Genomic DNA, 25,596 nt, shown 5'->3' with positions numbered 1-25,596 from the left:
TTAACCGGTTTATTACAATTCTTCCAACACTTGCTTAAAGTCGGTATACTTTTTCGCTTTAGATAGCTCCCGCTTGGCAGGTTTTTCATCTTCCATGACGGTATCTACTTTAATCCGTTTACCTGCCTCAACCTCTGGCAGTGACGGTTGCGTTTCCATCTTTCGTTTTTGCGGCTGGACAAAGCTACCGTGCCCCGCGGCTCTCAACGAATCTTCTACCGTATATGGTTCGATTTCGAGCGCCTTCAAGCGCCGTTTGTGTACCTTCGTGCGGAAGTGCGCTTGCATGGCCTGGTCGTTGATGTAGTACGTCGCACAATGTATGCAGTAGAACTGTGCGAATCCGGGTTTATCCAAATCAATTTCTTGCTGCAGTAGCTGTTCCGGATTTTTCTTCAAATCGGCATCGATCTCGTCTAAATCCTTCTTTCGGGACCGTAGTCTCCAGCGACGGCGTAGATGCGTATTTCCATCGTGCATTTTCTTCCTTCGGTACGGCATTTCTGTTCTCTGTCCGGTTGAAATGGAGTTTGTATGAGGAAAGTGAATAAATTACGGGCAAACGTTTGCCGATAGAAAACAAAACACAGGATTGTTGAAATCCACGAGGTACAAAAGTCTGACGGTTCACAGGGTGCTTCAGTTTGAAGCCTCGGAACTGAATTGAAACAGCTTCCACTGGGAGCGGATAGCGATAGCGCTCCAGATGGTCCTGGGGACCATTCACAAGCTCGATTTAGCCTTTGGATTAATTCAACCATTGATTGTACAATTGTTAAAGTAAGACATCATATGAAAAATCGGCATTAGATGAGCATGTATGATATGACGGATTGGGATTCGGATTCGAAGATCCGGATCTCAGAATGGATTTGAGTCGAAAGATTCGAATCCTTGTAGGGATTCAGTTGTTCCATCACTAGTTCACAGGGTGCTTCAAATTGTAAAGCGACGGCTAGACACAGCGGTATTCGCACGAATATTCCCGCCGTCCAGCGGGAATCCCGCTGGACGACGGGAAACTCCATATGAAAAAAACGGATTTCGTTCCCGCTATGTTTAAAAAACGCGAAACTACGACCCGGCGGGAACGGACGCATTTGCGTAATTGAAACGTTTCATGAAAAGTTTCATTCGCTTGCTACAACAACGTCGGTATGGGCAACGTATATGGATGCGGCCGATGTTGTTGGAGAGAAACCAAAATGCGAGTAGTCTTCGACGCAAAATTTTGGAGGAGGAACTCAACAACACCATTCATAAACTTTATATTTGATAATGACTCACTTCTTCTTCTTCTTCTTTTATGCGAGTCGGGGTATATCCTCCTACGTTAAGTCGAACGTTAGTTCCCTTACTCGTACTCAGAGGCATACCGACTCTGACACGAGCTCCTATGCAGGGGCTCGTGCTGTAGGACCGACTGTGACAGCCATATGTCCAATAATGACTCACAATTCCACTTTTACCTGCCGCCAATTTAGATCACGTAAACAAACTAAAACGTAAACAAAGCTTCACTTTGACAGATCGGACGAATAAGCTCGTTCCCGCTGGATATTTTGTCGAATCTGGGCAACTTTTTCCCGTTCCCGCCACCGGGAATTCCAGGCAAGTTTAAACAGCGGTTAACAAAGAAATGAAACTTTTGACAATTTGACATTTGTCATTGAAATATTTCGGAATTGAAAAAATCGTTATTAAATTCCGAGGTATTTCGGCTTACCTAAATTGTACTTAAATTCTATCAATTGATCTATAGTCAAAAGGTAGGTTATCTCCATACATGTTTGGAAAGAAGTGCTGGTGATAGAAACAATGTGGTATTACATCTAGATAAATGGTTTAGCATAATGTTATTTTTGGTTTTGTTTCAGATAGCTAGCTACATAAACTAGGTGGCTGTCCTAGTTACATCACTCCTTTTTCTCTCATCGAGGAACAAAAGTAGCTTTCCTTTTCTCGAAAATGAAAATCGACTCTCAAGACCTAGAAATAAAACTGCCAAACATAAGACATCTTTTCTGGCCTAAAGTTATCTTCAAAAGAAATGTGGTCGGATTGTAAAAATCGACGGTAAAATTTGAAAGTTTTAAGCAAAAAGGCGATTTCAGCCGAAGCTGTTAAAAAGGGACAAACGGTTTGAACGTGACAAACTTCGGCACCCGAACGCACCGAAACTGTTTCGCTGTTCAGTGTCAATTTGCCCGTCGTTGCATACGGTCGCTTAGGAGCGTTTGTGGAAAAGCAAGGGAAGCTGGAGCCTGTTTGATCGCGGTACGTCTTCATTGTGTTGTGTCCGGGCCGCTACACGAACCGAAAACTCCAACCGAGAACTCAAAAACCGTATAAGTTTACGTCAAAATCTTCTCGGTTCGTGTAGCCGCGTTTTGTGGTACCAATTCTGTGAGCCACGCTACACGAGCCGCAAACTCAAAACTTTGCGGCGCAACGAGGTTTTTGTTTTTGATTTTTCAGTTAGCTCAAAAATCTTCCTTCAAAGCAAACAAGATCTTATTTCAATTCACACAAAAAGTAAAAGATGGATAATCTGTTGAAGTGTGGCTAACTACCCTATCGCGGGTCATCGAGTTGAGTACCCAAAACTTGCAACAACGCAACAGGCGTATTGTGCGGAGGCAAGAAGATGGCAACCGTTTGCTGGACAATACTGTAGCAGAGCAAGCAAATGAAACTATAATTAACTTTCTTCGCATGAAGAAGGAAGATTTTGATGTTCTCAAGTTACATAAAAAGTGGTAGAATAAAATATTTTAATCTTTATCATTAAACTTTTTGAAACTTTTAGATTTTGGAATCAGTTGGTGGGCCGGACTTTGCGAACCCCTGATCTATAGTGAATTTATAATTGATATTCTAGCTATAAAATAACAAAATATTAACTAACCGTAACTACAAAAGAAACACGTAAATTTATCACCATATGTTCGTTTATTTTGTTTTTGAGATTTGTTATGTTTACATTTATTTCTTTTTCGTCTTCTTCTTCTGACGCATTTGAGTTTTCGGTTAGCTGCCAAAAACTTCTCGGGTGCAGTTTTCAGCTCACGGAGCTGAAAAGTTTTTGACGTAAACTTCTCGGTTGTTCCCCTCTTCTCGCCGAGAAGTTTTTGAGTTTTCGGGTCGTGTAGCGGGGCTCTGTTGTTGTGTTCATACCGATCTCAGCATGCACCAGATGCAGTTCGTGTGAAAAAGAAAAGCGATGTGAAAAAGAACTGAAAATGTGCAAGAACAAGTTGTGCGTCCTTTTATGCGAATCCTATCATCATCAGGATTGGACGATACCACGATCTATTCCTATCTCTTGTTGCAATGTTTATTAACCCTAGTGTTTCCGACCAAAATCTCAACAGATCCTCTGCGGCCTGCATTCCCGAAATGCCATACATTTTTTAATGGAATTCAAAGGATTTTTTTTGTAATTTTTTGTAACCTTCGCACGGGTAGTCCTAGAACTCTGGACACTGAAACAAAGGTACATAAACCCAAATATTCATCGGTTTCCAATCGGTACGGCATACCCGAGTAAGCTAGTCGCGGTAAAAAAGATGTTTTTGCCCATGTTGTTCCACCCTTTCTTTGGCCATATCACAGAGAAAATTCACTACGTTCGATCCTTAAGTTAGGTCGGTCAGAAGAAGTCTACACCAAACTAAACATTCCCCGGTATGCGGTCGTAGACACCAGGGTTAACAGCGAGTCTGTAAGAAAAATGCAGAAGGCTAACGCTACGGATCCCCGTTAAACTAGCGCCCGTCTGCTGTTGATTGTTGCTCTTATCAGTGCGCATATCAGCGACCGTGTAGAATCAGTGCAAGAACGAGTCGAACGTTTCGTGAGATGCTGGGCCAATGTGAAAGCGAAGTTCGGGATGGAAACACAGGCGGCAATGTTTCCTTTTTTTCCCCAAAGGTTTTGTTGAGGTGTGTGTGGTTTTTTGTTTCGATTTCATGTTACTTTTATTATTTTCCACCATTCGGTTGTGCTGATTGCAGTGTCGATACGCGGCGCGGTCATCCCCAGGCCTGGGGAGGACGACAAAGTTTGACCGTTCGATAGGTACGAAGAGAAGCGATTCACCTTTCCCATGAAATGTCGGCCAAGATGTTTCATCCCGGTTTGCTTCGAGACCGCCTTCCACGCGCATTTAAGCAATTCTCCCAGAGGCGATCATGCGTGAGTTATTTATCGTTCCTTCCTCCCGGTACTCCCAGCGAGCGGGAGGAAAGCCTTTCCATTGACCGTTTAACCGAAGCGTAATTTTTCCTTTTTCCACTTGTCCGGGACATTCGCTGGGCAGTGGGAAACCCTGAATTAACGTAATGAGGCGCATAGCGCAGACAATGCGGGCAGGTTAAATGGTTATCCAAAAAATTGAAAAAATAAAACAGTAGGAAAAACCCATCAAACCACTGTCGAAACATCCCGTTGCATCCCAATCAATCAACTGGAGTGCAACGAGATAGGATGGCGCGGGTCTCTCCACGAGGCGATAGGGAAAGGTTGGGCAAGATACACCGGTGAGTGCATCAGTCTTTATGAGCAAAAGAAAAGAAGTTTATTTAAAAAAAAAGATGATTAACTCTTTTTTCCAACCGTTATTTTTCATTAGCGTCGTTGAATTTACCGTGCATTCGTTTTGCGTTCAGCACAAGCCATTTTGTACGTATAAAATAAGGTATGAATTTCTTTCATGGAGTGTCCTTGCAAAATTTTGAATCAGAAGATGCTTTAGCCTTTTTTTAAATTTCCAGAACAACAGGGTATGTATCGTTGATAGCAAAAGGGTCAAGGAATTTAATTGTTGACATAAGGGATGATTTTCGTAACAAAGAATACAGAAATGGATTTTGTCACTTAAGGAAGTGCATCTTGCTCATCTTTCCCCTACGCTTGGTTGAGCCACTTGCGCTCCTGCGCTGATGGTTCGTGTCATCTATCGTCCAACGTTACTGATTGTTGGATTGGCCCTGTCGGCCTCGACATCGTGGAACGATTTTCCGTAAACTCCTCTCCCTTCCAGGTCGGGCAAGCAAAACACACTACCGCGTGCGCCAAAAGGTCGCCTCCGGAGAGACGGGCAGTGGCGATATTGCTTGTTGTTTATATTGCCTCATTACCAAACACGAGCTGTTGTTCCTGTTCCTTTGCTCGCTGGTGTTCTGTAGCAACACTACAGGCTGCGCTGGAACTGTCCCGGGTGTCGTGGTTGATGGACCGCGGTGATGATGTTTGATAGATGTACTGACGGTTCCGGAGCAAAGTTTCGGGAGGGCCACACATTATCGCAGCATCCCCAGAAGGTTTCGATGTGTCTGGGTCACATTTTTCCGAAGAACACATTAAAGCCAATCGTGTGAATGTGCACAAAAAATAGTACCATCGACAAGCGGACGTCGCCTACGGGAAGAGGGTGAAAATAGTGGCGCAAATTTAATTTGGGAAATTCCTCACTACAATATGCACGAATTTTCGAATCCTTTCGAACCCTTCCGAGTCACTAAGCCTTAAGCCCGGCCCGCTCCCGTTGATGGTGCCCAAACGCTTGAAGAGTGGAAGAAATGAAATGATGATACGCCAACGCTTCACTTTCATTAAAACTCCCAAACGACCGTCAGCCAGGATCGTCTATCGTCTGATGCCTCGACCGGCACTGGCCGGAGGCGTTTAAGAGTGGGTGACACTTCTAGCCAAGTCGTTGGCCAAGGCTAGAGGACCCACCACCGTCCACCCAACCCGAGGGATACATGATTACTCAACGTGACTTGAGGACCGACCGAGACTTTGTTTGCGGACTTCTGCGGCAAAAATAATCTGACAAGAAAATCAAATAGGATGGGGTAGGAACAAAGCAAAACACAAAAAAAATCAACAAACATAAACCAACGCTGGACACACACACACACATACACATACATATTTATTCACGAGTGAAAAGGATGTGACCCTTAAAACCACGCGGTCCGTCTTCCCCGGGATGGAAATGGAATTTATATGGCACCCTTCCCTTTTAAAACCCTTTCCTCACGCTTCACGGGCGACAAGTTTTTATTGATGGGGTTTGTTTTTCCAACCCGCCAGGACCTCAACGTCCGACGGTCCTCAGCATTGGCGATCGGGATCCGAAGTTTTCCTTCCCATCGCATGACATGGAGAGGACAAAACGCGACAGCAAAAAATACAAGACGACAAACAACATAAAAAGAAACGTCTGCCAAAAGAGAGCTCTCACAGCATCCACAAATGACGGTTTTCGGACGGCTAGAAAAGGCATAGCATATAGCCATATTAGTCCACGTCCCCGCATGTGGCTTCACGCAACACTAACCGCACGCAAACATTTCATAATGAAATATTTGGGCCTCCGATCTCGGGATGTTTCGCCGGATGAATATTTTGGGTGGAATTTCGGTCCTGTCGGGCTAATTCGTCGCTGCAAAGGTTTTTTTCCCCTGTTCAATTCGTTTTTATTTTTTGCAAAACGACCGATGTACAAGTGATGCTTACACACTCGTTCATCGTTCGTTTGAAAATATATGGTGGAAATGTTGTCCCATCGATAGATTCGCCTTCGGGAAGGCTCAACATATAATTCCTACGGAAGCAACAACAGTACGCACAAGCGTGGCCTTTCCGTTTGTTAACAGCATCGTGCTAGATGCGTCATAGAGGAGCTATTTCTCCTTCTTAATCTATCGCCTTCTCAATTCCATAACATGTGTGATCTTTGCCTTTGCATGTGGCACACAAATGGTGCTGTGGTATCAGCCTACAACAACATTTCCGATTAAAGCAGCTAATGGCTGGCGTAGAGAGAGAGAGAGAGAGAGAGTGGGTTCCGCTTTTGCATCGTTGGTATTTTGGTTCAGTTTTTCCCATCCTTTGTGTTTAATACTGTTTGTTCGAAGGTTTAGAGCAACGTAAAGAAATGTTCACAGAAGAAAAATTACACGGGTTGGAGAAATTGGTAAAGATTACCACGGATACTATCAGTAATCAACCTTTGCCGGGAAATCACCTTTGTTGTCATAGCTACAAAAGCTACTTCCACCGTGAAGGTGTAATGAAAAACTAGTGGTGCGAGTAACTGAGCAGCCTTTTTTAAATTTTAATTAAATCCACCTCATAAAACCCGACCATCCGTGCGCAAACTTGAACTTTTTAATATCATCAAAATAATTACGTCCCTGCGCTCATTTGTATTCCTCAATTTCCATTTAAATCGCCTGTTCATCGACGGTGCGCAGCGGGATATGGTAATCGATAGTGTGATCCTTCCGCAGGCAGCAGGATACCAGGGAGGGTCCGACGATGCTGGTGATGCTGGTGCAAGGAAAAATCAATATCCAATAGTGTGAATGAGTGAGTGAGTGAGTTAATTCAAAGGAAGAAAAAAAAACCTCGCGAGATAGGGAGGAAGCAAAGAAAACAAAACGAGCGCTAGTGTGATAACGGTGGAAAGCCAATGGAAAGCAACCCACGCAGTTTTCCCGCCGTGATTCGATGAGTGTTTGGTGCCGGTTCGGAGCGCCGGATCACAGCGCGATTGTGCACGTACGCAATCGCTGGCAGGCACTTTTCCGGCACTTTTCCGGCCCATCGGGGGCAATAATGTAAGCTCGGCCCGATCGTGTCGCGGTCCCTTTCGCCTCGAGGCCCAGCGAGGCTTGGTGGAGTGCTTTAGTGTGAAGGAGAAGCAAGAAGCGAAGGTGTTGCGGGATAAAGCAGTGGTATAAACTGAAAGCATCCACGGTACGGTGTTGAATTGAGCGGAAGAGACGGCAGAGAATGAGTCGTCGTGCTTCGACAGGAGTTCCAGTTAGGCACCGGCCACTGGCTGGGCGCCGTATCCGGTCGTCGTTGGAATGGCCGACGTGCGTTGCGATCGTCCTTGCGATCGTTCAAACTGTCCTGCGGCCGACGGAAGGGTTCGAGCCGAACGAGACGTTGGTCACGCAGCGCCACCGTCACCATCAGTACACGATAGACGAGCTGCTTGAGACACGGTTTCCGAAAAGCATCTCCGGTGACATCGACATGGATCCCTGCAAATCGAGTAAGTAAACGTATCCTTTCACCTGGGTGAAGAACTCGAAGTATGAGATTCAATTCATTGCAATGATAGTTACATTTGTTACACTGGACAAGAGTGCAATCCATTGCGGGGTTATTGTTTACAAATTTCAAACTAGGTTGTTTACAAAATTTCTTTAAAACGATGGATCTTCTTCTGTTTGGGAAATAGTACACATACCTGCATGTTTGCATTAGTAGTTTAAGAATTCTCTCTAAGTACGAGTAGTAGTAGTTTTGGGTTTATATACCTGGGGAATAACAGTTTATTTAAATATACTGTTGATAAGTGATTGAAGTAAAAAAACATTAGTTACAACTCGAGTAAAATTAAAACGACATTGCAAGGAAATGGGGGAATAGTTTTAAATGGAATGAATGAATTAAGGTTATTTTTATTTTTATTTTTAATGAAACTAAAATTGATTGACATTTCATTGTAAAATTTTCATGTTTTTTAAATGCCTTAAATGTGTGTTTAAGTTTAGAAAGCTTCAAAATACCTATACATACCTTATGGTCATTTTTATTTAGAGAAAAGCTTTATTCGTTTACGTTATTCCCTGTAGCTCATTCTGAGCAAAGTATCTCAGCCGGACGCTATTTCAGTATAAATTCCATCCCGGGATATTTAATCAATTAGATAAAATTCATATCCTCATCAAATTTCCATTCGCCACCCCACCACTACCCTGCTTTCCATCCGCTAATCCAACAGAACGGGCGCGCTGCGTGCAAAAATTAAGCATCGGCAGCGGAATATTAATGGGCGAGGGAATGATTTGATTTGCTAATTATTTGATTTATCATCCAAACTCCCCCCCCCCCCCCCCTGCTCCCCCTCGGGGGTACGATCGATCCCGGGGATGGGTGCATCGGAAAAAAGGATAATTTTACGAGACACGCAAAAGTTACACGATAATTTTCTCAACTTCGGGAAAGGGTTCTGCTTGCCTCGGTGCGATGACGGTGCGCCACGGGCTTGTTTTGAATCAATTTAGCTAGTCAGCGAGACTTCTCGAGCCATAAATTACGCTCTTCGCAGAACTTTTCCCGCCCGGGAACATCGCCAGCCTTTCAATCTTTTCGCCATTATAATTTTAGAACTGGTTGTTTGTTTTTTTCCCTCCATCCCTTCATTATGGCAGCGTTGGAATGCCTTTAAAATGTTTGGCAAAGGGAAATTCCGGGCCACCGGTCTGTTGCTGTTATGGTTCCTACAAGGACAGATTTACTTTGCTTACTGGTGCGAAATACGCAGATTAGTTAAATTTGAAATCACCTTTCCTGCGAATGGTGGAAAGCTAAAAATGGTTCAATAAGCCAAACAGAAGCAAATTGTCATTCCGAGTATCATTACGTGTATGAGTTATAATCATCAATGACATATTTATAATCTTCTAAGAAAAACTGTGAATCTCATAGAACTATCCATGGTTTTTCAATTTTAAATCAAACTTATCAGCGATGATATCATTATTCAGAATAATATCATTAATTTCGGTTGATTTACTATTGCTCAAAATTGAAATAAGTACCAACATACAGCTTTTAACGTATTTATCACGAATCCTGAGGCATCATAATCGAATTTGCTGTGATTTAATTTACTTTAAGTGCACAAAATCCAGTCCCATTTTCCACATCGATTTCGATTTTAACCAGATCCACAACGGAAATATTCTTTCCTTTACTTGCCCGCCACCCAAAATAATCCAATCATAGTGTTTTGGGCACTTTCACCGACACGCTCCAAAATTCTTTGCTTATCGGTTGAGTCGCAAATTGCCGGTTGGATATTCCCTTTTTGATTCAATTTGTTCGCCGACTGTCTTGCTCGGGACAGGTGCTTTGGTTCGTTGAATCAACAGGCTACAATGTGACAATGAATTTAATATATATTTTCCACGTTCCCGCGCGATATTGAATAAACTTATGCAATCCAATTAGACGGCTTTTTTCGAGCTGTGTGTGTGAGCCTTAGGAAAAGCCGCCTAGCATGCCCGGTGGGTTGGTTTTTTTTATATTGTGTATGTGTATCTGTTTGTTGAACATCCCCGTTGATGATTCAATTCAGCACTCATTTATGCTGCACTGTTGTGTGTCCCGGCGGCAAGGGAAAGCGAGCGCCGAGCGTGTCGTCGAGATGAGCAGAATTTCGTTATTTTTTTTTTTTGAGTCGTTGTTCTTGTTACTCTTGTCCTGTTTTTTTTTTTTGCATTCTCTCTCCCCGATGCTGCCATGTTCCGCGTTTCCTGGGAATTGAATGGAATGGAAATGCGGCAAACGCGTTGCAATATGCGATCTCGGGCGACCAGAGCAATTTAAATGGTTTCGCGTGCGCCACCGCTCCGCCATGGTTATAATTTAATTAATTCTCATTTATCATCATCTCCCAACCGCCAGCGCAGGACAGGGGTTTGCTTGTTTTGGTCACATGATGCTGCCGCCGCCGCCGGCGATGTGTTCCGGGGGACGCGCGCTTGGATGGATGTCTTCTGTGGCCCCTCCTGTTGCCGCGGGGCAGTCTCGTGTTGTGCTTCCGTTTTTCCCGCACCCGCACCGTCTCGCCGTGTGCTCTCTTTTTACACTGAACTAATTATGGTACCGGTGGGGATGCCATTGTCCAAATTAGCGACATTCTTTTGCACAGCGATGCTGTAATGATGTAAGGCATACCTTTTTAGAGGCACAGGTTGGTGATTTAAAATATGATTATACAGCAAATACTGCACTCGATGTACTTCTTCTGTTCAAATTTACTAAATAAAACGTTGGAAAACTGTCGGAAAGAACAAGAAAACGTCCAATTAATGAAACAATCATAAAAAGACGTTTCCTCATGTTTCATAAGACTCTGAAATTCAGTAAATAAAATCAGATATTCTTAATCCTTACGTCCAGATTAGTTAACTTTTCACTGCGAACAAAGTTTAAAAGTTTAATTATGCTCGTTCCAACTTCACAAGTTCATCAGTTTGTTGTTTTATATTTAAATAATGTGCAACCGTTATGACGCTACCTGCCGTGTTTAGAAATTGGACAAAAACCAACCAACATCCGAATTCATCGTATTCAAACGATCAAATAATTTCATACTTGGGTCGATTATGAGTGAAAACCCCCTGGATTCAACTCGGATGCTTTGCGTTAGCAATAATTTGCAGTTATTTTTCCTGTTCCTCGCAAACGTTGCAACAAGTCGAACCGTATTTTAAAATTGAGAATTTTTTTTATTTTCAAAGCTGATAAAATTAACTATATAGCTTAATTTTTTTTCTACGGGTTGCTTCCCCACATAGCCTTTTCGGCCTGAATTCAATTATTTTATTTTTATTGTTAAATCGTGCATTAAATACTTCTGGCGGATAGCAAATATATCACGCAATATTCTTTTCCGAGGGACGTCAATTTTATTGTACGCAGAAATATATATTTTTTAGAAACTTCATACCGTTTTTCTCACAAATTGGATAGGGGTTAGTAGCAATGTTAATTGTTATTCTATTCATACATTTTCAGTAAGAGCAATTCTGTTTGCTATGGATAAAAGTTACGCAACCCAGATCCGAAAGGATGCTGCATAAATTCTTTATCCACCTGATTCTAGTTTTTCACAAACCAACCGCTCGGCTGCAAAGGACATTCATCATCAATTAAAACGTCACGCTCCCGTTACGAATGCACCGGAAGTTATGTTGAGGTGTATGAAAAAAAAACAATCCATTCCCCTTGTTAGTTTTCCGTTGTTTGCCCGAGTTTGACCTACTGCTGGGAGTTTGTGTTGCCAGCACATGTGGAACGTGGGAAAGCCGGACGGTTGCCAGAATGCAACCGTGCTCCTGCTACTGATCCATCATCGTGTACCGGCGCCAAGTAACTTTTTGCATCCCAAACGAATTGTTCCCTAAATTGTACACCACTTTTTTCGCCCTCCCCGCCACCCTCTAGTGGGTGTGTGGGTGCGTCTCAATTACAAAGGAAATTTCACTCAAACCCCAGCACACATGGTCGGCACATACATTGCTCACCTTTGTCTCCAAGAAGGATCAGCATCCCCAACGATGTGTGTGTGTGTGTGCCTTTTGGAAGCAGGTCGTGCGGCGGAAGTACGTTTTCGGGTTTAATTTCCCAACCCGGGTCCTGGCGGAACATATGAACCGCTCGGTGCTCGGTCGTATGAAACGGTCAAACGACGTCGTGCAGCACAAAAAAAAAAGAATTGAAATGCAATTAAGTGCACATATGCATTTCTCGGTGCACCGGTTGCAATTTACCTCCCGTTGCATTCGACTTTGAATTACTTATCCAGGGGAAAGACTCTCCCGGGGGCGGTGTCCTCCCTTTAAAAGTCCCCCTTTTCTATGCTTCTTTCGTGTACGTTATGTTGCATGAGTTTTGACCGGTAGACATCTACACTGCTACACACGAACACAGAACCATACACAAGTGGGCCGCATTAACTCGACCACAGCAGCCTTGGGGAATGTTTGTGGATTTTCATTTCTATTTATTTTCCCGTTCCGGTTGCATTATTTCCTTTCGAATCCAAACCGTCCGTTCAGTTCGGGACAGGAATGGATGGCCTCGCAAATGGGATGCTGCAACGAAGGGGTGGGGGGGGGGGGGGGGGGGCGAGCTGGTGGGACGACACTGTAAATGTACCGACAACAACTGGACTGCTCTTGCTCAATGGGTCGGCGGGTGGTTTGCCCGTTCTACATTGGGTGGTTGATTCAAATTTATTCAAAATGTGTGTTCCAATCCATTGGTGAGAACAGCTTGGTGGTTTTTGGGGTACGCTGTGTGTGTGTGTGTGTGTACGTGTGTGTTTCCGGTGGAAGCCCAGCAAATCCCCCGGGGCCATGAGTGGGTGATGCCGGATGCTGCGACGCCATTCCCCAATCTTTGACGAATGTGGATAATTGAATTAGATCCAACATTATCTCATTGCATCAAAGGATTTCATCTCGGTTTCAATTTCGACTTTTTCGACCCATCTGCATTATCCATTTGACCACGCACCACGCAAAACCGTGGTCGACCAACGAAGTTCGGTGGATGAACCGGGTTTCGGTTACGCCGGAACATGGCACGGATTTGAAATCATTTTACTGCGATCGATTGGATTTTCCGACAAACGCACGGTTTCGGGAGTTTGCGGAAGGCGGCAAGTGTGATGCATAGTTTTATGGTTTTCTATAAGTTGCGTGGGGTGATTTGGGTACGAAAAATATATAATTTTGTTTTCTAATCAATCATAAACTATGAAATGATTGATCGCTACTTCGACAGTCTCGCTTTTGCAGGTCGTGAATATTGTGATCGGAAATAGCCAATTTGATTGTAACAATTTGTGCGGATCACCCACACACACACATGGCCGAGTCCATGCAATACAGTCGTTTAGGCTAACGAACTTTTCACATAAGGTATCGTCTTGGTCTACAAGTCTGTATGCTTTTTCTTTTAGCATTTTATCGTTGCTTTTTTTGGATGAAAGTCGGCAATTTTTTTATAATGTTTTAAATTTTTACGCATTAACGCAAATTTAAATTTTTACGCAAGTGGCAAAGGATCTATTTAAAGCGACACTCCTGATGTAACAGAGTACTCGCATTTCATGCATACTTATATTTTAAATTTAGGTTTTGTTTCAACGTGTTAAGACTTCTCCAAAACATCATCAAAAACCAAGTCATCATCGTCGAAATTCGTTTCACTTCGATATGTTCACATGGACATTCCCTTTGGGGAATACTTTCAATAAATAATTACGTTTCAACGTAACGTTACGAGTCAAATGTTCGACAAAGCTTCCACTCTCTCAGGTAAGGTTAGTTTTTATTAGAACTCTAGGCAAACCATACAACCTTTGTTGCAAAAAAAAAGGTTTCATTCAACGTAATCTTAACTATTCACATACTAGTTTATTCATCCACCTCGCGGTAGCGAAAACTAACATATGCTATGCATGCATTCAATGTGGTTTGCTCGAAACTTTTTCCGAAAAGGGCTACTGTAGAACGAGCGTGTAACGGTTTGAGCATCTAAATATAGAAACTTTTTCCGGTACAACTTGTGGCCTGCTATGGTTCGTAACTAAGCTGTTGAATTACCAGCGTTTTAAAAGTTCGTTCGGATAATCCTACAGCTTTCGGGAACAAAAACACCGTTACACCATAAGAAGGTAAAAGGGTGTCTTGTGTTTTAGATATTATCCCTTTCCTAAAGAACAAGGGAGGAAAACCGTTCCCACGGATGGTTGAAACACAAGGCGTTTCTAAGTCGTCGCGTTTGAAATGTGTTGAACACTGTACAATCACTTGATAGCGATGATTACTGGCGCTATTTAGTCCATAAATTCTCGCCGCTTTCCCGAGCACTGAGGGCTATATTGAAGCCGTAAAAGTTAATTAATTTTCCGACGCTAGCAAATGGCCCCGGCTGCCACCGGGTTTTTCCTAATGATCGGCCTCGCCGGTTGCCTGGTCAGCACTGTGTATCGCACAACGGCAGCGTAGTGTGGTGCTGTCCGGGTTAGTAGTGCATGTTCATGTAGGGCCACATGTAAAGGTGATAAATGTTCCTTCGCTGCCGCATCTGGTCCGAGCGAGAATGGTTTATGGACGCTGGGGCGCGGTGTGTTTAAACACCGGTGGCCCCGAAAAATGCCCTCCTCCGGAACATTGCCGTGTTTGCCAGGTTTTCACACTACACCCCCATTCTGACTGTGTTCTGTTCTGCTTCGTTCCAGGTAGCTTCATGGGTGACATCGCGCTGCCGAACGTAAATTACGAAACCGAGTGGCAGCGGCAGCGGCTGAACAAGAGCCTCGAGCAGGACATCGTGAAACTGAAGCAGGAGGTGTACCTCGAGGGGCTGCAGGTGGAGGAGGAGGGCATGACGGACATGATACGCAAGAAGACGAAGCAGCGCGCCTCGACCCCGCTGGCCGGCATGACGCCGAACACGCGCACCTCCTCGTACGAGAGCGAAAACTCCATCACGGACAGCTCCGGCGAGCCGCCCGTCCGCGCCACCATCATCGACAACCGGGACAACATTATCAGCCGCCGGCAGGAGGAGGGGACGGCGGCCCCGACACCGGGCTCTGGAGTCCGCGAGTCCGATCCGACGACGACTCCCTCGGTCGTGGCGAAGAAGAAGAACGCGACGGCGGTGGACGCGCGCAACATCGACCACAATCGGATCCAGTCGAACAGCAAAGACATCGTTATCGATTCGATCAGCGATAATATTATCAGCAGCAATCACGCCAGCAGAAAAGCAGTCACATTTGCCTTACCAACGACGACGACGACGACGACGACGACGACGACTACGGCACCTACTGCAGCTCCGGTGGGGCGTCCTGTGTCCTCCCGGGAGCAGGAAATCACGGGCGGTGTCGTTGGGAAAAGGCATGCAACTTCCCACGCCCAGGACGCTGAGTTGTTGAGTGTCCCTGTGGGAGAAGTGGACGGAAAAACGCGCCGACGTCATCGCCGAAGACGTCGACAGCAGCAACAGCATCAGCAGTCGTTGAATCCTCTACTGGAAGCTACTGCCGATGGAACTCCAAACACCAACCATGCTTCTCCTCCCTCGGGGAAGGTCTCGACCGTGCCGGACAAGAACTCGTACCGCTCGCGCTTGGATCGCCTCCGAGTGGAGCTGGGCACGGTCACGTACTCGGTGCGGGATCGTAATCTACGGTCGCACCACAAAGCTCCCCTGCAAGAGTCCCCCGAGCACGCCGGCACGCCGGAGAAGAAGAAACGACGGAAGCAGAAGCATCATCATCAGCAGCAGCAGCAGCCGCATCAGGACGATGGTGGAAGCAAGAAGCGAAAGGCGAAGAAGGAGGAGGATCCTGTTGACAGCCCCCCGAACCCAAAGCGCAAGCAGCAAGATAGGGGGACGATGCCCGACAGTGACGGTGGTACGACAGACACCGTGCGGCAATATCATCCCCGGCAGGTCCAGAGCAAACACCAACATCATCGTCACGGCGAAGCGGACCACCGTAAGGACGATACAGACGACGACAACGACGGAATGAATTTGCATTTCCTGCCGGAACATCAGCGCCCGTCCCGAGGGTACCCACGACCGGTCGGTGGTGGTGGTCTACCTGTTGAAGGCGAAGCAGACAGGTACGTCGGACGGTGCGGGACGGAAACGAAGCGACGCGTGGTGACTCCTGCTGCAAGGATCATTTCCACCGAATGCCTGATGTCGAGTGTTTGCAGCAAGTGGTGGATGCCAACATCTCGTTGTCCGTTTCCGTCGTCATCGTCCTTGTCGTTTGGCTGATGAAACTTTGTAAATGGTACTTGTCTGCGTTGGCTATGCTACGCTTCGTTTCGCCGTGGGGGGGCTTAAGGGTGTTCCCCCTCGACTCGGGTCGGGGGAAACCCATTGAAGGATCCTTTTCATGACCGCGTAACGAAGACGGCTTCTCCCGTCGATGCTCACCGGCGGTCTTTCGGGGCGACAGCGACAAAAACGACGAGGACGACGACGACGATGATGGCGACGTGTACGGCATATATAAATCGGCTCAACCTTCCCCGTCGAGAGCACAGCTGTAAGCGTTATGCAAATAGGAGGATTTTCGCTGCTCGCTCGGGACCGAATGGAGCAATCCTGCCCGCAAAGCAGGACTACCACGAGGGACTCTTTGATTTATCATTCCACTCTCCACTCTTCTTGCCAGGTTGGGGACGATGTGGACCGCCCTGGTTCATATTGTATGTACTGTTGGTCTGTTTGCTTTTCGTTTGTTCCATCATTGCCTCAACAGGGGAAGCAATAGTTGTGCAGGTGTATCGTATTTATGCTTGCTTCTGGCGAACGATTGCATTAAATCTTCTTCCTTTCTTGAAGCTCTACAATCAGTCCCAGTTTATCGTGTTTGGGCGGGGGTTTCAAGGGATTTTGCGGGTAGAATGAATGGTATCAGAAAGTGAACTTTCCTAGCATCCGACATGAGCTTTGGCCGCTTGAAAGTCGTCCAAGGTTCGGAAGTGCATTGAAGCTTTATTGATCCATTCTCAGGCAGAACAATCAATGTATCAAGACGATTCTAAATAGCGAGCGATAGGATTGCTTTTTTGTTAGATATACTACCAGCAGCTTCAGGTCCCATCACTTGTCATAACAGAAGTTATTAATTTTTTATGCTTATCCATTATTCAATTCTTAAACCAGAACGTCGGTGCACCCGGTGATTTTTGTCTCAATTCACATCCAAGCAACCACAGCTCTGTACGGAGTTAAAAATAACAGCACAGCCATAATTAACCATTTCTGTTTTATAATTCTCCGTCGCTCTCTGTTATCATTGGAGCTTCCACGTAAAGGTTTTTACAAAAGCGATATTTTGGTATCGACCCAAAACCGTATTGATAAATTGTAGCATAACACAGAAGCGTTAGATAAACGATTCTAGCTTTCGCACGTGTGTTTTTCAAGGCTCGTGTAAACTTAGCTTTATAGTCATTGCCAAACAATCTCTCTCATGAGAAAAACAGTTTAGCATTAGATTAAACCACTTTCACAATGTTTTTTATGTTTGCTTTCGTTGCCTGCTCATCAACATTTTTGGTTGACACCTATACAAGAATATTATAACTCTAATTTAGTTTGTACACACAGGGGAAAATTTGTGATAAATTTTATCAAAAATAAATGGTTGATTAGTAACTGGACATATTTTGGCATGCTCCAATCCGAGAGCTAAACAGCCAAGAGTTCCCTGTTTAGAACCGAAATCTATCTTAAGAAGCGCTCCTGCACACTTTGACTGGTCGGACGGGCAAACAGATTCGTCTAGACATGCTTCCATATTGTCGTTTATGTGTTGGGAATTTTATTGGCAATGCAATTTGCTACCGTTTTATGTGTTCCAGTGTGGGCCAGATTTTACGCCCTTCAACTGGCGATTATGGTCGTACGCGGTGTGTAAATACATAACCAGTAAAAGAAGGCACCTTGCTGACCGTAAATCTTGCATCCGGCGCCTGCTGCACCACGCGATAAGAACCGAGGCAGGCACTAATTTGTTCTCATGTACGATCGTCAGCTACGTCTACCATCCTTCAGCGGAGCAGCACCATCGGGTGGCCCGGGCGGCAACGGCCAAGAAGGAGCGCATCTGGGACTTTGGCGTCATCCCGTACGAGATCGATGGCAACTTTAGCGGCATGCACAAGGCGCTGTTCCGGCAGGCGATGCGTCACTGGGAAAACTACACCTGCATCAAGTTCGTCGAGCGCAATCCCATCGACCATCCGAACTACATCGTGTTTACCGAGCGTGCTTGTGGGTAAGTGGCGGATGAGCTGGAAGCCATTTGTTTGTTTGCGAAACTGTGCGAACTGTACGCTTTTCTTGCGCTTTCCCGCCCTCTTCCGTTTCCCTAGGTGCTGCTCGTTCGTTGGCAAACGTGGAAATGGACCGCAGGCGATTTCGATTGGCAAGAACTGCGACAAGTTTGGCATCGTGGTGCACGAGCTCGGCCACGTGGTTGGCTTCTGGCACGAGCATACGCGCCCGGACCGGGAGAACCACGTCGTGATCGAGAAGAACAACATCGTCGTTGGGCAGGAGTACAACTTCAACAAGCTGACCGAGGACGAGGTGAACTCGCTCGGGCTGCCGTACGACTACGATTCGATCATGCACTACGCGCGCAACACCTTCTCGAAGGGCACCTATCTGGACACGATTTTCCCGATCGAGATACCGGGCCGGAAGCGGCCGGAAATCGGGCAACGTTTGCGGCTCAGTGAAGGCGACATCGCACAGGCCAACCTGCTCTACAAGTGTGCCAGTAAGTATGGCGCTGATTCGTTGATTGGTGGGGGACTCCAGGAGCAACCAATCGCTTGCTGGGACGGGTTTATTCCCTTCCAAAAGAGGGAGTTTTCCACATCACTTCACACTAGTGGAATCACAGTACATTCGAGTTGATGTTTATTGAAAATGTACCGCTCTCGTCTCGTTTGACACGGATAATTGAACAAATTATCCGTCAACTGGTTGGATAAATTCGGGTGCACCGGTTTCACTCTCTCAGGCAGAAAATTCCTAGTACTGTGGAAAATTGAAAAACGGGTCAACCGTTGCGAACGAAACGACCGCTGCCCGTCCGAAAGCGGCCGCCCAAGAGCAGGCAGCACTATCATGCTAATTCTCTTACCCTTTTCCTTCACCTTCGGCTTCCAGAGTGCGGCCGTACCTTCCAGGAAAATTCGGCCACCTTCACCTCGCCGTCGTACTACTCCACCCAACCGCTGACCGAACCGGAACGCTGCGAGTGGCGCATCACGGCAACGCACGGCGAGCGGATCGTGCTGAACATTACGGATCTGGTAGGTTCCTGGGCAAATGCTCCACGGCGACAGCTGCCAATTTTGGGCCTAGCCACCGAACGATTTGGGCTTTTTGGTCCGGTCCACCGATTCTGGCGTCGATTTCGCTAAATTAGCTTCCCATCTCGCCGGGCGTACCCCAAATCAAAATGTCGTTACCGCCGTTCCATCTTGCGTGATTTGATTTCCTCATTATGGTTGCGGTGGGGTACGGATGAGTGTTTGTTTTATATTTCTTTCGTTGTTTCCTCTTTTTTTTTGCACCACCTCCTCCAAGGACATTTACAAATCGAACAGCTGCCGGTCGGACTATCTGGAGATCCGAGACGGCTACTGGCACAAGTCGCCGATTCTGGGGAAATTTTGTGGCTCCGGCAAGGTGAACGAGCTCATCCGCTCCACCGGCAGCCGTATGCTGCTCACGTACACGACCACCTTCCGGCAGGCGTCGATGCGCGGCTTCGCTGCCAGCTACGAAGGTAAGTGGGCGGTTGTTTTACGGTTGGGTTTTCCATGTATTTTTATGTATCTCCTTTAAAAAAAAAATGACCCATTTTTCATCGAATCATCCGCTCGAGAGGAAGGTTAGTACATTAGTGCGATCTGTTTGGAAATTATAAACAGAGCCGTACGAGAAGCAGTCTATTCGACGAAGAACTTCTTGAGAACGTTTATCTTGCATACTTTATTCGCGGTAAAAACCAACCTAAATATGTACTTGTATTTTTTTTTAGTTAAACTTTTTTTTTTAGTTTAAAGAAACCGGGTTCAACTGAATAATACTGTTGATGGAAACAAAAATGGTGACTTTGAGGATAAACATAATAAAATAAACTACCTGACCGAAAAGGATGTGGCACAACTTGAAAACAATTTACGAAAAATTATCAAAAAGTATTTACCTTTGGATTTAAAGTTATGTTGCAAGTAACGTAGGTGATAATACTAGTATATAAAATAGTATACTTTCATTATCAGTTTTTTCCCTATTTAGAAGCAAATAGTTTTTGCTATTTATAGTAACTGATAACTGGCTTCCCTTCAACATGTTGTGCGTACTATTTAGAGGGTGTATCTGAAATCTGTAAATTAAAGTGACTTTGTGTATTGATTATTGCATCCCTGCGACAGCCACCATTTTGCTTTAAATACATTTCCAACAATAAACTTATTTTCCTTTCGAGTTGAATAATTATCCGGATAGATTGCTTCAATTCCCCAAAGGTTAACAGGCTCACGTAAAGCCTGTTAACAGGAGGGTAACCTTTTTTTATACACCCACCCAGCTTGGTGGTCCGGATGTGATCATAAATTGTGTTTGGCCGGAAACTCTGGTTAATCCCTATTAAAAACGTGTGCTTTGCATTCGATAAATATTCATGGACGCGCCGCACGCCGTACGCAAACAGTCGGTACAGCCGGGGGACGAGTGTGCTTAGCTTCATTAATTATGGAACCGAAACCCGTGCCGGACCATGAAATGATCGATTTTAATTAGCCAATATCATGTCCGATGGCTTACGGGGTACGGTTTATCAACTCAAACCTCCGAATCACCGGCCAAGCGTGGTCGCTCCGGTTCTGAGCCTCGCCAGGTTCGCTGATGGACGGTCGTGTCGGGGTGGGTAAAAGGTATTCACGGGGATATCCTTGAAAATGTAAGCCCGTGTCTGTTTTTTGGAAAAGCATCGTCTTAACGTCGCACCGCAATGCTTTCACCGGGAAAAGGTTCTGGTATCAGTTTACAACCTCTCCGCGGGGTTCGCTCTTTAGCCGGGCGTGCTTATGGCGGAACATTGACCCGAAGAAAATGGTTGGCTCGGAAATTCGTTGTTTATTTTGTGCGGTTCCGTTCAAGGTATCCTCTTTGTTTAGCTCGAGATTTTATTTTATTTTTTCGTCTTTTTCCTGCTTCTAGCTGTGTGCGGCGGTGAGATGAACCTCGAATCGGGCGGCCGGCTCGAATCCCCGAACTATCCGGTCGACTATCTGCCGAACAAGGAGTGCATCTGGCGGATAACCGTCCCGAAGGACTACCAAGTGGCCTTAAAGTTCCAATCGTTCGAGGTGGAAAACCACGACAACTGCATCTACGACTACGTGGAGGTGCGGGACGGTGGTACGCCGGAATCGCAGCTCATCGGCATCTTCTGCGGCTACAAGATACCGCCCGATATGAAGTAAGGCATGGGAAGGAGGAGGAGGCACCCAGTAGCAGCGCGGCGTTGGGCCTGAGTTTTCTCAAATTCTCCCTTTTGTTTTGCTTTTGTAGGTCAACGTCCAACAAGCTGTTCGTGAAGTTTGTCTCGGACGGGTCGGTGCAGAAGGCCGGGTTTTCCGCAACCTTCATGAAGGAGGTGGATGAGTGCGAGCATATGGACCACGGTTGTGAGCACGAGTGCATTAACACGCTTGGCGGCTACGAATGTGCCTGCTACATCGGATACGAGCTGCACAGCGATAAGAAGTCGTGCGAGAGTAAGTGGTTCCGTTGCTGCTTTTTAGACTATCCACTTCAAGCGGCGCGCTCAAACTCTACGGGGGAAAACTGGCTACGCGGCCTTTTAGAAACAAAGGATATACCACTTTAGAGCCGGTTGAAGAACCATGCTTCTAACTTTATCCTCCCTTTTTATTGATGGTTTTATTCCTCTCGTTTTTATTCCATTTTTAGACGCTTGTGGAGGTCAACTCGATGCGTTGAATGGAACCATTCAGTCGCCGTCCTTCCCGAAAGAGTATCCGTTCATGAAGGAGTGCGTGTGGGAGATAGTGGCACTGCCGCAGCATAAAATCACGCTCAACTTCACTCATTTCGATCTGGAGGGTAACACCTTCTACCAGGCGTCCGAGTGCGAGTACGACTACGTGGCCGTACTGTCGAAGAGCCCGGACGGGGTGCTGCGCAAGCATGGCTCGTTTTGTGGCTCGAACATCCCGCCACCGATCACATCCGAGGCGAACGTCCTGCGATTGGTGTTCAAGTCGGACAAGACGATCCAGAAGACGGGCTTTGCCGCCCACTACTTCACCGACATCGACGAGTGTGCGGTCAACAACGGTGGGTGCCAGCAGGAATGCAAAAACACCATCGGGTCCTATCTGTGCTCGTGCCGGAACGGGTATACGCTGCACGACAACGGGCACGACTGCAAGGAGAGCGGCTGCAAGCATGAGATCTTTACGCCGCACGGTCAAATTCTCAGCCCGAACTATCCAGACTACTATCCGCCGAAGAAGGACTGCATCTGGCACTTTACGACCACGCCCGGCCACCGGATACGGTTGGTGTTCAACGTGTTCGACATTGAGCCGCATCAGGTGTGTTCCTAGGGAAGGTTCTACTAGGGAAAACTAGATTTTAATCCTTTTTTTTTTGTTTCCGGCGGTATCGCTCTGCTTCGGTAGGAATGTGCGTACGATCACATCGTCATCTACGACGGCAACTCCCCGGACAGTCACACGTTGGGACGGTTCTGCGGTGCAAAGATTCCGCATCCCATCTCGTCCTCGTCGAACCAGATGTACATGGTGTTCAACACGGACAGTAGTGTGCAGCGGAAGGGATTCTTCGCCAGCCACTCAACGGCCTGCGGTGGCCGGTTGAAGGCGACCGAGGTGAAGAACCACTTCTACTCGCACATCAAGTTCGGTTCCGGCATGTACGATAATAGCGCTGATTGCGAGTGGACGATCGTGGCCGATCCGGGCCTAAATGTGCAGCTGAAGTTCCTCAGCTTCGAGCTCGAGGAGGAGAAGATGTGTTCGTACGACTACGTCGAGGTATACGGCGGCCTGGATGACGAAAGCGGTCCCCTGCAGGGGAAGTATTGCGGCAATGCGGTACGTTACCATTTTCTAGCATCAGGGAGGCGCGCGCGATGCGACCCGATGGGGAGTTGGTTTCGCGTGTCCTCCACCCGCATGGTTCACTCTATCGTTTCACGTTTTTGTTTTGTTTGTTTTCTTTCTTCTTGTTTTCGTTTCTTTTCCGGTTTCCCTGTGGACCGCCGAATTGGAACCATTTTTCTCTCTTTCTGTGTGTATCCGTTTTTCTCGATTCCATTGCTCCCGCGCGGTTCATCGCTGCAACGTGTGTTGGCCCCACGGAACACCGCAGAATCCACCGGAGATCATATCGATGCACGAGGCGCTGATGGTGCGGTTCCGCTCGGACGATACGGTCGGCTTCAAGGGCTTTTCGGCGGCGTACGTTGCCATCAAGGGGAACGAGGGTGCACTGACCACCGACGAAGAAGGTTCTGATAGCTCCGATATCATCCCGTTTCCCGGTTCATTAAAAACAGTGTTCATCAAACAGGGCGAAGATATGGACGAGGAGGACGAAGATATCGATTATGAGATCCAGCCAAACCGGCCGCACCGCAGTAAGATCGAGGAGCACAGTGAGGTGCACAACGAAATACGCTCGTCTCAGGCGATCGACTGAAAGCCACATAATCTAATCCCAATTCGCCTCGTCAAACTAATGCGCGGCGACCCGCATTGCGCAACTACGCGCCAGCGAGTCGTGCTGCCACTTCATGGACAATATTTTCAACCCTCCTTCCTTTTTCCATCCTCCTCCTCTATGTGTGCGCTACTGGCAAACTCACTTACCGTCGTTACACATCGAAGCGGAACGTCGTAGGCATCAGAAGTCGACCGAGAGGTGATCGGAACAACCGATTCAAACTCAACAAGGACTCAAAAAACAGTTTCTCTCATTCAGGCAGATATTTTCATCCATTTAGAACGATGCATGAACATCTATTTCATTTCAATTTCATCTCATCGTCCTAACACCCGATTAGAATGACCGTAGTCCTCATCTCTCTCGCTTTTGAGCTCAATCTATTTAGGTGATCGAAAACGATCGAGTTGGAAGAAGATCGCTAGATACACGACCGTTGGAGTAGTTGAAGTTAGCTAGGCACCACAAGAATACCAATAGGGGGAGGGTACAGTGCGTATGCTACAAGGAGCCAAAATTGTAGTGAGTAATTTTAATAGCGATTAATGAGCCATAAAAACTGAAGCGTAACATAAGAAGATATATATACATACCTATATATATATATAGTTATATTTACATAGTAGAAAACAATGGTCAGTCTGTTTAAAAATATCTTAGTAATAAATGTTAGGAAAATGATGATTTAACTTACCGTCGAGCCCGTTGCCCAGCGTTTCGAAGATATTATTTGTGCTCCTACACGAAACCCAAAACGAGAGGCGTGATATAGTCAACGGCCCTACGTGACAAGGATCGCCGCCGGTTATTTCTTAACAGTAGTTCAAGTTTAGAAAGCGTTTCCTATTGTTCTTTAACCATTTCTTCCACTCATATCAGGCACCGTTGTGCGGACCGGGTCCTTTCCTCTTTTTCTGCTCTCCATCTTCCGACGGCAGTAGGTGCGATCCACTCAACTAGCCACGGACCAGTAATGGTCGGGTAGTATGTAGGTATTTTAAAAACCGCGTGAATATGGCGATAGTTAGTAATGTGATCGAAAAAAAAGAAAGAAACAAAAACAAGCAACAATAATGTAATTTTGTGTCATTTTTGAATGGATCGAACAATAAAATCAATCATTTTTCACATCGAAATGAGATTACAACGTTATTTTTTAGCTTTGAAATGCATTTACCTATATATTGTATTTTTGAGGCCTTCGTACCGTCTACATTAAAATCTTAAGTAACTAAATCTAATTGAGAAAAAATCCAAATATTATTTGTTCAGTTACGTATTTTTATGTCTATGCAGAACATTAAGAACCTCTGCTCAAATCATCCAGCGCCACAGTATACCCTATTTGAACTTGTCAATGACAACTGTCAGTGCACTGTGGTAAACAAATGTCAAAATACAATTGTTAACGAATTTTCAAGAATTCGTTGGTACAACGGTCGACGCGAGCACTGTGCTTGCAGCAAGTCTAGCAGACGCGACTTTACACAATCGTTTTAGTTTACTTGTTTCGTCGTTTCTGCTTTGTTAACGCAGTGAAATCACTATCGTTTTACTCGTGTTGCCGTACCTATTGCTTGGTTTTCATTGTTTCTACAGAATCAGCGGTTTGCTTGCCTTTGTGTGTTGAGCAAGCTATGAAGGAAG

General features: G+C 45.8%; 2 protein-coding genes across 2 annotated transcripts; one reads left to right on the top strand and one right to left on the bottom strand.

Annotated features, from left to right (window-relative positions):
• Positions 1-10: 10 nt before the first annotated feature.
• Positions 11-526, bottom strand: LOC131286188 (zinc finger protein 593 homolog). Its single transcript, XM_058315109.1, has one exon. The coding sequence runs from the start codon at positions 499-501 to the stop codon at positions 13-15; it is 489 nt and encodes a 162-aa protein (XP_058171092.1). The 5' UTR covers positions 502-526; the 3' UTR covers positions 11-12.
• A 7,283-nt stretch (positions 527-7,809) lies between these two features.
• Positions 7,810-24,590, top strand: LOC131284056 (protein tolkin). Its single transcript, XM_058312910.1, has 11 exons — positions 7,810-8,077; positions 14,852-16,253; positions 18,185-18,427; positions 18,525-18,934; positions 19,330-19,475; positions 19,753-19,954; positions 21,394-21,655; positions 21,748-21,953; positions 22,150-22,796; positions 22,884-23,318; positions 23,596-24,590. The coding sequence occupies exons 1-11, from the start codon at positions 7,810-7,812 to the stop codon at positions 23,923-23,925; spliced, it is 4,551 nt and encodes a 1,516-aa protein (XP_058168893.1). The 3' UTR covers positions 23,926-24,590.
• Positions 24,591-25,596: the final 1,006 nt, after the last annotated feature.

The sequence above is a fragment of the Anopheles ziemanni genome, chromosome 3, assembly GCF_943734765.1.
Source record: "Anopheles ziemanni chromosome 3, idAnoZiCoDA_A2_x.2, whole genome shotgun sequence".
In the NCBI taxonomy this organism is placed as follows: Eukaryota; Metazoa; Arthropoda; class Insecta; order Diptera; family Culicidae; genus Anopheles; species Anopheles ziemanni.
This window is presented reverse-complemented; position numbering and strand designations above follow the sequence as displayed.

Excerpts from the sequence above, each read along its gene's own strand:
- LOC131284056 (XM_058312910.1), top strand. The coding sequence starts at position 7,810 with ATGAGTCGTCGTGCTTCGACAGGAGTTCCAGTTAGGCACCGGCCACTG. Across the intron at positions 18,935-19,329 it reads CCTGCTCTACAAGTGTGCCA|AGTGCGGCCGTACCTTCCAG; the intron begins GTAAGTATGGCG and ends TTCGGCTTCCAG. Across the intron at positions 19,476-19,752 it reads TGCTGAACATTACGGATCTG|GACATTTACAAATCGAACAG; the intron begins GTAGGTTCCTGG and ends ACCTCCTCCAAG.
- LOC131286188 (XM_058315109.1), bottom strand. The coding sequence starts at position 501 with ATGCCGTACCGAAGGAAGAAAATGCACGATGGAAATACGCATCTACGC.